The sequence below is a fragment of the Rana temporaria genome, chromosome 2 (genome assembly GCF_905171775.1).
Source record: "Rana temporaria chromosome 2, aRanTem1.1, whole genome shotgun sequence".
NCBI lineage: Eukaryota > Metazoa > Chordata > Amphibia > Anura > Ranidae > Rana > Rana temporaria.
This window is the reverse complement of record NC_053490.1, coordinates 263,405,571-263,418,993: the sequence shown is the minus strand read 5'-3', so window position 1 is coordinate 263,418,993 and position 13,423 is coordinate 263,405,571. Positions and strand designations below refer to the sequence as shown.

The following is a 13,423-nucleotide window of genomic DNA, read 5'->3' as shown; positions in this document are numbered from 1 at the left end:
TCTATAAATACAAAATGGCTTCTGTAGTAAATAAAAGATTATAAAGTTATTTTTTCGAGTCCCTAAGCATGAATTTGCTGTTCTGTTGTAGCACATAATACTTACACATTCATATTCTGCATCATACTCAAAATTAACGTTGTCATCACCTTCAAATTCGTGTTCTTGAACCTGCACAACAATTTTATTACAAAAGACTGGTTAAAATGTAGTATTTTTCAAATCAGCTGTTATTTGATTTTTTTTTGGTGTAGGTACAAAAACATCATAAGTCAAACAGGACTACAGACAATTACAGTTCAGTCCAGCTACAAGTCATGAAGTAAACAGTGAAAAGGTTCGATAACATCACAGCCGTCCTGATAGGGATACACAGTTCACAGTTCACAAAGTCAAAGTCATAGTATTGATTTAGAGCAGGGGTCTCCAAACTGCGGCCCGATGGCCAGATGTGGCCCATTGCTAGCTTTTATACAGCCCTTGGGGCACTATTCCTCCCACTGACACCAACAAGGGGGCACTATTTCTTCTACTGATAACAATGATGGGATACTATTCCTCCTACTGATAGGGGCACTACTCCTCCTCCTACTGACCACCAACCCTGAGGCCATATTTATTCTCGCTGATGCTGGGCCCGGGACATTTTCTGCCCCCCCACTGTCCACCATCTGGCCCTTCTAAAGTCTGAAGGACAATAAACTGGCCCTTTGTTTGAGAAGTTTGGAGACCCTTGATTTAGAGGAAAAAAACATAGGATAATTAAACTCCATATTTTGATATTCTAAGTAATGGATACAATTGATTAAGCCAGCCAGCATTACCGGACACGGTCACGTGGCCTTCCACAGAAGACACTGTAAGTGGGTTGCTTAAATATTATGTACCTATTGAGTTTTTATAACCATTCAAATCATCATGGTAGGCAGGTAGGGGGTGATACAGAGATTCATTTAATAGCCAAGAGTCTAGGCACAACAAACTTTCATTTAAAGATCTCCAGGGATTCAAATTCATCCAAAGACGAAGTATCAAAGCTACCCAAAATGCAGGTAATAGGGTTGACATTTAGGGAGATACCCATCACATTAATAACTGCTTCCCACCCACTGTATAGTGAAATGACGGGCGGGTGGGAGCACTCTCATTCTGGGAGGATGTCACATCTTGCCACGCACGATATAGCGCATCACCAATCATGATAAAGAGCCTATGACGTAGGCTCTTTATCATGTGATCAGCTGTCCAATCACAGCTGACCACAGTGTAAACAGGAAATGGTGGTTATAGGCAGGGTATAGAGCCAGTAAGCGGCATTCCTCAGGGGGGGACATCTGCACTGACAATCAGGGCACTGATCATCAGCGCAGCCCCATTAATGCTGCCCTTTAGTGCCCATCAGTGTTGCCTGTCAGTGCCTCCTCATCAGTGCAACCTATCAGTGCCGCCTATAAGTGCTGCATATCAGTGCCTCCTAATCAGTGCAGTGTCATCGGTGCAGCGTCATCAGCATACAATAAAAACCCAGTGTTGATTAAGTACCACCAAAAGAAAGCTTGATAGGTCCAAAAAAAAAGTTATACAAATTTTGTTTGGGTACATTGTTGCATGACTGCGCAGTTGGCATTCAAAGTGCGACAGCACTGAAAGCTAAAAATTGGCCTGGGGAGGAAGGGAGTGAAAGTGCTCTGTAGGCAAGTGGTAAATAATACCAATAGTGTTGGACCAGTATGTTTTAGGTTTAAGAGATGTATTTGCTTACTCTGGGGTCGATTACATTTAGAGAAGCAGGAATTTAGGGCCAATATTATAGAGAAAGTCTGGAGTTCAATACGCTGTGTGTATAATAAATAACTGTGTGTGGGTGGAAGAGAGTGAAATAAGGGGAATGGTTTGTAACATCTCCTTCCATATGTAGTCAGGTATTGGGCCAGTATCTCATTACCATTTGCCCCTACCTGGGAGTGAAACATCAAGCAGCAGTTTAAGAAGAGGCGGTGTGTAAATCCCCAAAGTGGGTTCTTTAGAGTCCTTAGGCTCAGCAATTAGATTGAAGAGTGGAGTACTGGAAATGAGGAAGGAAAGGGCAACATTTCGTGCCATTAAAGCATGTCAGAGTTAAAGGTGTTTATAGAATACTGTCTTATCTAAACTGAATTCTGTTTGCAGTTTTTGGAAGGATTCAAGTGTCTGATTTACATATACACACTATATTATGAAATCATTTGGTGGAGGGGGGATTATGGTGTGGGGTTGTTTTTCAGGGATTGGCCTTGACCCCTTAGTTCCAGGGAAAAGAACTCTTAGGCCCCGTACACACGACCGGATCTATCCGCTGGGATTTATCCGCGGATCAGTTCCAGCGGATAGATCCGGTCGTGTGTAGGCCTGAGCGGACAATTTTCGGCAGATATTTGTCCAGCCGACGGATTCCCAGCAGATAAAAATTTCTTAGCATGCTAAGAAATCTATCCGCTGGAATCCTGTCCCTCGGACTTATCCGGTCGTCTGTACAGACTCTCCGGGCAAGTTCAATCCGATCCTCATCCCTCGCATGCGTCGGAATGATTCAACGCATGCGTGGAAGAATTTACCTTCCAGTGTCGCGCACGTCATCGTCGCGGTGACGGCACGGACACGTCGCGACACGTGACCGCGGATTTCTTTCCGCGCGGATTTTGATCTGATGGTGTGTACCGGCGGACCGTTTCCATCGGATAACCCCTCGTCTGTACGAGGCCTTAAGGCGTCAGCATACCAAGACATTTTGGACAATTTCATGCTCCCAACTTTGTGGGAACATTTTGTGGATGGCCCATTCCTGTTCCAACATGACTGCACACCAGTACCTAAAGCAAGGTCTATAAAGACATGGATGAGCAAGTTTGGGGTGGGGGAACTTGACTGGCCTGCACAGAGCCCTACCCTCACCCCAAAGAATTAGATTGGAGACTGTGAGCCAGGCTTTCTCATCCAACATCAGTGCCTGACCTCACAAATGCGCTTCTGGAAGAACTGTCAAACATTCCCATAGACACACTCCTAAACCTTGTGGACAGCCTTCCAAGAAGAGTTTAGCTGTTATAGCTGCAAAGAGTGGACCAACTCAATATGAATCCTACAGATCAAGACTAGAATGCCATTAAAGTTCATGTAAAGGCAGGCGTCCCAATACTTTTGGTAATTTAGTGTAAATGGGAGATCAAAACTATACCAACTTTAAACCAATATTAGAACCAATTTAAAGTATAACTAAAGGCAAAACTGCGAAGGCAGGAAGTGAAGGAAAATCTCTGCAATGGGACAAAGATGGTGAAAGAAAAACCTGACAGGGGTTATAACCCCTCCCTTTCTCTATGCAGAATGAAAAAAAAAAAAAAACAGTTTTGCCTATATTTAATTTTACAAGCTCTGGGGCAGTTCATTTGACCAGACAACTGAATTGTTGGTACAGTGAAAGAAAATTTTTTTTTTTTATATCCCCTGCTGATTTTGCCCAGAGACAAAGACATGATCCGTTTATAATTGTAAAGGTAGGTTTATTTTAACAGTGAGAAACAGAATAACAAACAACAAAATCCAGAAAAACGCATTTCAAAAAAGTTATACATTGATTTGCATTTTAATGAGTGAAATAAGTATTTGACCCCTTTGCAAAATTTGACTTAGTATTTGGTGGCAAAACCCTTGTTGGCAATCACAGAGGTCAGATGTTTCTTGTAGTTGCCCACCAGGTTTGCACACGTCTCAGAAGGGATTTTGTCCCACTCCTCTTTGCAGATCCTCTCCAAGTCATTAAGGTTTAGAGGCTGACGTTTGGTAACTCGAACCTTCAGCTCCCCTCCACATATTTTCTATTGGAATAAGGTCTAGAGACTGGCTAGGCCACTCCAGGATCCTTATGTGCTTCTTCTTGAGCCACTCGTTTGTTGCCTTTGCCGTGTGTTTTGGCTCATTGTCATGCTGGAATACCCATCCAGGACCCATTTTCAATGCCCTGGCTGAGGGAAGGAGGTTCTCACCCAAGATTTGATGGTCCATGGCTCCCTCCATAGTCCCTTTGATACAGTGAAGTTATCCTGTGTTCTTGGGGTCATAGGCAACATTCCTCCTCCTCCAAATACGGCGAGTTGATGCCAAATAGCTAGATTTATGTCTCATCTGACCACAACACTTTTACCCAGTTCTCCTCTGAATCATTCAGATGTTCATTAGCAAACTTCAGATGGGCCTGTACATATGCTTTCTTGAGCAGGGGGACCTTGCGGGAGCTGCAGGAATTCAGTCCTTCATGATGTAGTGTGTTACCAATTGTTTTCTTGGTGACTATGGTCCCAGCTGCCTTGAGATCATTGGCAAGATTCTCCTGTGTAGTTCTGGGCTGATACCTCACTATTCTCATGATCATTGACACTCCACGAAGTCTCTCATGGAGCCCCAGACCGAGGGAGTTTGACAGGTATTTTGTGTTTCTTACATTTGCAAATAATTGCACCAACTGTTGTCACCCTCTCACCAAGCTGCTTGGCGATGTCTTGTAGTCCATTCCAGCCTTGTGTAGATCTACAATCTTGTCCCTGACATCCTTGGACAGCTCTTTGGTCTTGGCTATGGTGGAGAGATTGGAATCTGATTGATTGTTACCTGTATAAAAGATACCTGTCCACAGAAGCAAACTGAGATTAGGAGCAATCCCTTTAAGAGAGTGCTCCTAATCTCAGGTCGATACCAGTATAGAAGACACCTTGGAGCCAGAAATCTTGCCGATTGATAGGAGATCAAATACTTATTTCACTCATTAAAATGCAAATCAATTTAAAATCAATGGGCAGCGGCGCTCAACCACCAGCAAAGCGCTGCTGCATCGGCGCTTTGCTGGAGGTTTTAGCCTTTTTTCAGCCGCTAGAGGGGCTTAAAAGCACCCAACTAGCGCCGCAAAAAAAACGGTAAAGCGACGCGGAAAATATCAGCGCTTTGCCGCCAACGCCCCCACGCCGGCAGTGTGAAAGTAGCCTTAACAAATCATTGCAGGTGGTCACTACCTTCAGTAGTCAATATAAAAAAAAATGGCCGCACACCACAACGAGATAAAATGCTGTTCGAACATTCTTTATTGTCACCATGCCAGATAGATGTCGCAAAAATGTGTTGCTCCTAATGTGCTTGCACATAACATTAAGGATGAGCTCCAGCGTGTTCGCATAGTACACGTGAAGAGCTCGCCAGGAAGTCTGCACGGCGCCTGTGCGAACACGCTGGAGCTCATCCTTACATGACATCATTGATATGCAGCCGCTCACTTGTCTTTATATGGAATGTGGAGCACCAACTTTAGGCTGGCACCTAATGTGCTTGCACATGACGTCATTGGTGTGCAGCCGCCCACTTTTCTTTTTTTGCTTCTTTTGGTTGGCACCCAATGTACTTGCAGCAGTAACCGAGAAGAGCTCATGGGCTTTGTATCAGTGCCTTACATTTAAATGTCTGTAAATGATGTTCTATTTATCTTATGTTTATAAAAAACAGATTCACAGAACACGCGCTTTAAGAATTTCAATGATCTGATCTATTCCAGCTACTGGGGGAAGGCGTATATATATAGGAATAATATTAATATAGATTTCCACTGTTACAGAGAACTCTGGCTATAATTAAAAGATCAAGCTCAAACAGAACACCCATAATAGAAACTATGGCCCGGATTCATGATACACTTACGAGATACGCAGCGTAAGTGTAATTATGCGCCGTCGTATCTGTGCGCCGTGCCCACAATCTGAGATACGCCTGAAAATAGGCTTCATCCGACCGACGTAACTTTTCTACGCCGGCGTATCGTGGGCGCATATTTACGCTGGCCGCAAGGGGCGCTCCCATTGATTTTCTATGCACATATGCAAATGAGGGAGATACGCCGATTCACGAACGTAGTTGCGCCCAGCGCATAATATACACGCATAATATACACGGTTTACGTAAGTCGTACGTCCGGCGTAAAGTTATTCCCCATATAGGAGGCGCATCTCATGCAAAGGTATGGACCAGGGAATACAGCCGTCGTATTTTACGTTGTTTACGTAGTACGTGAATATGATTCGACGTATCTTAGGCAGTTGTTTCGACGTGATTCTGAGCATGCGCACTGGGATGCGGCCACGGGACGGCGCATGCGCCGTACGTTAGTCTTATCTTTATGACGCTCAGTCCATCATTTACATGGGGTCACGCCTCATTAGCATGGCTCACGCCCACTTCCACCTATGCTGGCTTACGCCGAGGAAACCCAGCGTAGATTTGGGGGCGAGTGCTTTGTGAATACTGTGCTTGCCTCTGTGCGCTGCGTCGGCGTAGCGTATATTCGATACGCTACGCCGGCATAAATATGCGCCGATGTATGTGAATCCGGGCCCATATGTCAAAGGTCACCAACCAAGGGTCCGGTGAGTTTACTGTTTGGGTCGATAACCCTTCGCTGTAAAGCAGGCACTGCCACAGCCTTTCCTATGCTTTGTCCATACTGATATCTGCCATGGCATGATAAAGTAACACTAATGGCAATAAGAGCAACTGGGGAAAAAAATGATGGCTTCTGAAATCAAACAAAGATTTTCAGCAGTGCTGAAAAGCACCAAGATACATACTGTGTTGTCAGACACCATGGATGAAACTCTTCTGCGTTTCTGTGGAAAGCCATACTGAAGTTTCTCAGTAGTATTGACATCACTTTGCATGGTGAAGTGGTTGAGAGTATATTTCAATCTAAAGCCAGTCAGTGATGAGGCATTCTCAAGCTCTAAAATTAAAGAAACACAGTTAGATTTCTTCTGCCATGCATTCCATTGTTTTAGCTGCAACTCTTGAATTAGTTAGTGAAGTAAAGTCAGCCCTTTAGTGTGTAAGCTCTGGCATTATACAGTGCCTTGAAAAAGTATTCATACCCCTCTAAAATTTTCCACATTTTGTCATGTTAAAACCAAAAAGGTGTTAAAAACACCTGCAAAACGCTGCTGAAGCACTGGCTATTGATTTCAATGGCAGGGGCGTTTTGGGAGCGCTGTATACACGGCTCCTAAAACCGCCCCAAAGATGCTGCTTGCCGGACTTTTTTTCCTGTTGTGCAAGCGCATCGCCCCAATGTGAAAGCACTCGGGCTCTCAAACTGGGGCTGCAGAAGAGGTAGTTTACAGTTTTTTTAGCACAAAAATGCCTGTAAAACGCCTCAGTGTGAAGGTGGCCTTAATGTCAGTGACAGCGTGTCACTTATTGTTAGTGTTGATGTCAGTGTTATTGTCGGTTAGTGTCAGTGTCAATTAGTCTCTGTTAATGTCAGTTAGTGTCGGTGTCAATGTTTTTTGTCAGTTAGTGGAAGTGTCAAGTAGTGTACATTAATGTCAGTGCCAGTGTGTCACTTACTGTGAGGCCTCGTACACACGACCGAACATGTCTGCTGAAACTGGTCCGCAGACCAGTTTCAGCGGACATGTTCGGTCGTGTGTACGTCCGACTGGACAATTTTCCGGCGTTTCGGACAGGTTTCCAGCGGACAAATGTTTCTTAGCATGCTAAGAAACATGTCCGCTGGAAGCCTGTACGTCAGGCATGTTCGGTCGTCTGTACGACTCACCGGACATGTCCGCTCGGCCGAAAGCCCTCGCATGCGTCGAAGTGATTCGACGCATGCGTGGAAGCATTGACCTTCCAGGGTCGCGCACGTCGCCGCGTCATTGTCGCGGCCACGTCACCGCGTATCCTGTCCACGGGGATTTTGGTTTGATGGTGTGTACAACCATCAGACCAAAATCCGGCAGCGGACATGTCCGATGAAAACGGTCCGGTGGACCGTTTTCATCGGACAGTCCGTCCGTGTGTACGAGGCCTTAGTGTTGATGTCAGTGTTATTGTCAGTTAGTAGCAAGGGTAGTGTGTCAGTGTCAATTAGTGTCTGTTAATGTCAGTGGCAGTGTCACTTACTGTTATGCCCTGTACACACGATCGGTTCGTTTGATGAAAATGGTCCGATGGACTGTTTTCATCGGAAGAACCGATCGTGTGTGGGCTCCATCGTTTTAAAATTTTCTGATGGTTAAAAAACGATCGTCTGTGGGGAAATCCATCGGTCAAAAATCCACGCATGCTCAGAATCAAGTCGACGCATACTCGGAAGCATTGAACTTAATTTTTCTCTGCACGTCGTAGTGTTTTATGTCACCGCGTTGGACACGGTTGGATTTTTAACTGATGGTGTTAGGGTTGTCCCGATACCACTTTTTTAGGACTGAGTACAAGTACCGATACTTTTTTTTATGTACTCGCCGATACCGAATACCGATACTTTTTTTTAAATGTGTCCCCAAATGCAGCCATGTCCCCCGTATAACAGCCATGTCCCCCGTATAGCAGCCATGTCCCCCGTATAGCAGCCATGTCCCCAGTATAGCAGCCATGTCCCCCGTACAGCAGCCATGTCCCCCGTACAGCAGCCATGTCCCCAGTACAGCAGCCATGTCCCCAGTATAGCAGCCATGTCCCCCGTACAGCAGCCATGTCCCCCGTACAGCAGCCATGTCCCCAGTACAGCAGCCATGTCCCCAGTATAGCAGCCATGTCCCCAGTACAGCAGCCATGTCCCCAGTACAGCAGCCATGTCCCCAGTATAGCAGCCATGTCCCCAGTACAGCAGCCATTGTCCCCCGTACAGCAGCCATTGTCCCCCGTACAGCAGCCATTGTCCCCCGTACAGCAGCCATTGTCCCCCGTACAGCAACCATGTCCCCCGTACAGCAGCCATTGTCCCCCGTACAGCAGCCATTGTCCCCCGTACAGCAACCATGTCCCCCGTACAGCAGCCATTGTCCCCCGTACCTACTGTTATCACCGCGGCGGGGAACATTACAGACAGCGTTCGTTTGAACAGTTGTTTTCCCCGCTGCGCATAGACACTCCCCCTTGGACGGATCTGTCCAATTGCGAGCAAGGGGGAGTGTCTATGTGACTAGTATCGGGGGTATTAGCGGGAGTACGAGTACTCCCGCTAATACTCGGTATTGGTCCCGATACTGGTATCGGTATCGGGACAACCCTAGATGGTGTGTAGGCACGACTGATGAAAGTCAGCTTCATCGGATATCTGATGAAAAAATCCATCGGTCCGTTTTCATCGGATGAACCGATCGTGTGTACAGGGCATTAGTGTTGATGTCAGTTAGTAGCAAGGGTAGTGTGTCAGTGTCAATTAGTGTCTGTTAATGTCAGTGGCAGTGTGTCCCTTTCATGTCAGAGTCAATTAGTGTCTGATAATGTCAGTTAGTGTTGGTGTCAATGTATTTTGTCAGTTAGTGGCAGTGTCTAGTAGTGTACATTAAAGTTGCATGACAAGTCACAGCCCATTGATTTCAATGGCACCCGGTACAAACAGTGCGACTTACAGTTTAGTTTATGTGCATTTTTAATGCTTTTTGCTCCCTGGAGCATAGGTTTCCAGTGGAGGGGGATGCCTGGGGTAAGGCCTGTGTAAGGACAGCAATGTACCAGTAATTTATGGGTAAGTTGGTGTAGGGAGGCCCCAGCACAACAGCCCATGTCCCGAGCTGTATACCTATAAATAACACGGAGCCTTCCTATGTATTGCCCCCTCTCTCTCACTCACTCACTGCCAGCCCCCTACATCACACTCTTTGCCCTCACACCACCAGGAAGAAGAAGCTGCACCTGGCCCCGCCCACCAACATTCAGCTCTCAATAAGTCCTATCCAACCGGTGAGGGAGCAGCAAATCAGCAGCGGTCGGTTCACGTACCTGGGCTATCAGATGATCAGCAGGGAAGCTCGGCGACGCTCTCCTGCCGCCTGCTCATTGGACGATCAGTTCTCCAACAAACACTGGGGGGAAGGGATTCGATTTTCTCATTGGAGAACTTGCCATAATGGACGTCATCACGTATAGCCGTGGTCGCACACAGGACGTGCAAAATTCTCACAGAGAAATATTTACAACGCCCTCGGCGTCTTCCGCCGTGTGAGTAGAGGTGAGATGTCGCCACCTACCGATCATTTAACAGTACAACACACTATTAGAAAGGTTTTGTATCATCATTAGATTAGCTCTAGTCTCCTTCAGGGAAAAAAAAAACAAGTAAAGTCAGCAGCTACAGAACTGTATGTAGCTGCTGACATTAAACCACTTCAATACATTTTCCTGCCCAGGCAATTTTCAGTTTCCAGTGCTGTTCTGAGTGACAATTGCACAGTCACACAACGCTGTACCCGAATTTTTATATATATTTTTTTTAGACAGATAGAGCTTTCTTTTGGTGGTATTTAATCACCACTGAGTTTTTTATTCTTTGCTAAACAAATAAAAAAACACTGACAAATTTGAAAAAGAAAAAAAAAAGTTTCCCTTTGTTTCTATGTATTTTGTAAATAATATTTCTCCTTCACTGATGTACGCTGATGAGGCTGCACCGATAGGCACTGATGGAGGCAGCACTGATATGCAGCACTCATGGGCACTGATAGGCAGCACTGATCGGCACTCATAAGCCAACACTGATGGGCACTGATGAGGCGGCACTGATATGCAGCACTGATGGGCACTGATAGGTAGCACTGATATGCCTCACTGATGGGCACTGATAGGCAAAACTGATGGTCAAGAGGAGCATGGTTCCTCTATTGTTTCCTTGGTCACTGGGGAAGCTATCCAATTGGATGCTGTAGTCCCATGTGACTCTTTCAGGCATCTTGGGGTCAGACAGAGTCTATTTAAAGTCCTGGTTCCCAGGCTTGGCGCACATTTTGTGAGTGGGTTGAATAGGGACAGGTGCCCTGCCTGGTAGGGACAGAACTAGCGGCAGACAAAGGTTCCTGACGATGAGGGAAAGCATAGGACTCGCAACATCTCTGGGCATTTTCCTGCTTTGGCATGAGATGGCCATGCCCCATTCTGCCCCTCCTAACAGGCGCAGTCAGCTTGGCCGAGATCTGCTCACTACACGCTGCTGGACCTGTGAGTGTTCCTGGTTGGGTTTATTGTGAACTATCCTTGAATTATTTCAATAATCTTTCATCACAGATGGACTTTGTGTGTTATTGCCGCCACACCATGTTGCATCCTTCCTACATTTGGCATAATTGGCAGGATATGTCCCTTGTAACAGGCGCAGAAGGAGGATCAGCCTTTGTCCTTATAGCGACGTTCAATGGCTCTAACATCGCATTGGCAAAGTGGGAGGAGACACTGACTGGGGAGTGCAGCACACCTGTACCAGGTCATGGCCTGGCTGGTGACAGATCTAACTATTAACACCTTAAAAGGATGATGCACGCCATGCAGTGATGATGCTGCCAGAGGACGAACCAGCTACTCTAGAATAGATTGTGAAGGACCTGTTTGTGGGGAAAATACTGCTTCCGGAGCTGTAACAAAGGTTCTTCTTAAGTAAACAGCAGGAGGACAAGAACCTCACCTATCATGCAGAACCTCTGCAGGCACCTGGAGAAGAGGAGTGTGCCCAGCTGCGCTGACATCACTGACACAGACCATATACAGTACTGAGGGATCAGTTCATAGCTGGCCTTAAGACTTGCTCCCGAGAGCCTTGCAATAGAACGTTAAGGTGCAACCTGCCACCTCTTTCCATAAGGAATGATGGATGTAACCTGCATACTTCAAAGAGGAGGCCTTGGCACCTTCATCCCTGTCAGCCATACAAATCATGCTGATAAAACTAGCTCAGGATGTGGCCGCCTTGAAACAGGAGGTAACCTCTTCCAAGAAGGACTGTACAAAGACCCTGAGAAGGATAGAAAATGCTGGCCGTGATTCTGTTATGGAGGTATATCAAAGAACTGTGGGTGGTCTGGATTCAGAAACCCCTCCAGGCCATCTTTAAATGAATGACTCCCAGGGCAGAAGGACAACCCCCAGGACTAACTAACCAAAGTCCCAGCAAGTCAGAGGACATGGTCGCACCAAGCCCAGCGGTAGCCACCTAAGTTAACGGGCAAGAAGTTCCATACCAGATTGAGACCAGGCCAGAGGTCACATTCATGGAACACGATTTCTATGTACAGAGATTTGGAGCACGAGAACAGTTAGACCCCTTCTGGCTGTCTCTCAGAGTGGCCAACAATCTACCCATCCTGGTCGAGGGCATCACCTGGGTGAGGATTGAAATTGAAGACCAGGTAGTGGAGCAGGTAGGGGTAGTAATGACCCATGGCCCAGTCAACCCAGTAGTGTCTGTCGTGCTGGGAATAAATGTCTTGAAAGACCTGGACTTACTCCACCTGTTGGCCAAATATGAACATTCGGCATGTTGGGTCACCTGCCGCCTGAGGCCCCCAAGTTACTGTCTGCATTTAAACCCTTGTCAAGTGATTCTACAGAGAATCAAGGAAGCTGACACCCTTTGCGGTCTAACTTAAGTAAACTTAGGGGCAGGGCCATCCTGTGATGTCACTGGGTGACCCCTGCCTCTTGTGACATCATTGACCCAGCATTTTGGGGGGTATCCTATGCCATTTTTTTTTTGGCGTGGAGTTTCCCTATAAATCTGTACCAGACCCAAATAGGTCTCCCATGCAGTTTAAGATTTTTTTTTTTAATGCCGGCATTCTTTTGTTTACATTTAGCTGTCAGCGGGGAATGGAGGTGGTAACAACCTATAATACACTGCTAAATGGCAACAAAATGGCGGTGCAAACACAGAAAAACGCTGGCAAAAACACCAATATTGAGCATTTTTATCCAGCGTTTTTCCGTTGTTTTTTTCAGCTCCTAGTGTGCATGTAGCCTGCCTATGTTGTTTAGTGGTACCCTCTTGAGGGCTGCTGAGTGCTGTAGTCCGTCTGTCATCCTGCCCAGCCAAGGCACACAGTTCTCATTCACCCTCAGGCAGAAAATCAGTCCTTGAACTTTGATTTTTTTTTTTTTTTAGGAAAATAAACTTGGATGGTGGTGGGATTGTCATGAGATGCCCAAACTGAATTGCAGAATAATATATATATATATATATATACAGTATATGAGACCGACTATATACACCTCCAAAATATAGAACTGCAATCTTCAACTCCAGCGCATTACTTGCTTGCATATCTCTCCTCAACACCTCCAGCAAATCACTTGCTTGCACTTCTCAGACCAGCTAGCACTGATTAGTAGGCCTGACACTGGCTCAGCCAGGCCTAGGGTGAATGCCTTTTGCAGGCAGGGAAAAATATGGTAGTCCTTAGTGCTAGCTGTCCACGTGGCTACTGAGCCCAGTGCCACATCTTTAGGCCCTGCTAGCCCTCATGGCTGCAGCTGCCTCCCTCCTCTGCCTGTAACACCACAGTCCACTCCTCTGGCTCTGCACCTATCTCAGACTGCACTCTCCCAGTCCTCTGAGGCATGCCTCCCTAGTGCTCTCCAGACTGTG

The 13,423-nt window shown here is 46.2% G+C and overlaps 1 protein-coding gene across 1 annotated transcript in view; it reads right to left on the bottom strand.

The window, feature by feature from the left end:
* The window catches only part of BEND2 (BEN domain containing 2), a 36,126-nt gene extending 26,512 nt beyond the window's left edge, over positions 1–9,614 (bottom strand). The window contains exons 1-3 of the mRNA XM_040336883.1: positions 9,596–9,614; positions 6,642–6,793; positions 106–171 (exon numbers count right to left, since the gene is read on the bottom strand). Coding sequence (XP_040192817.1) covers positions 106–171; positions 6,642–6,731 — 156 coding nt within the window. The 5' untranslated portion in view covers positions 6,732–6,793; positions 9,596–9,614. The remainder of the gene's footprint in view (positions 1–105; positions 172–6,641; positions 6,794–9,595) is intronic.
* Between the last annotated feature and the right edge of the window lie 3,809 nt (positions 9,615–13,423).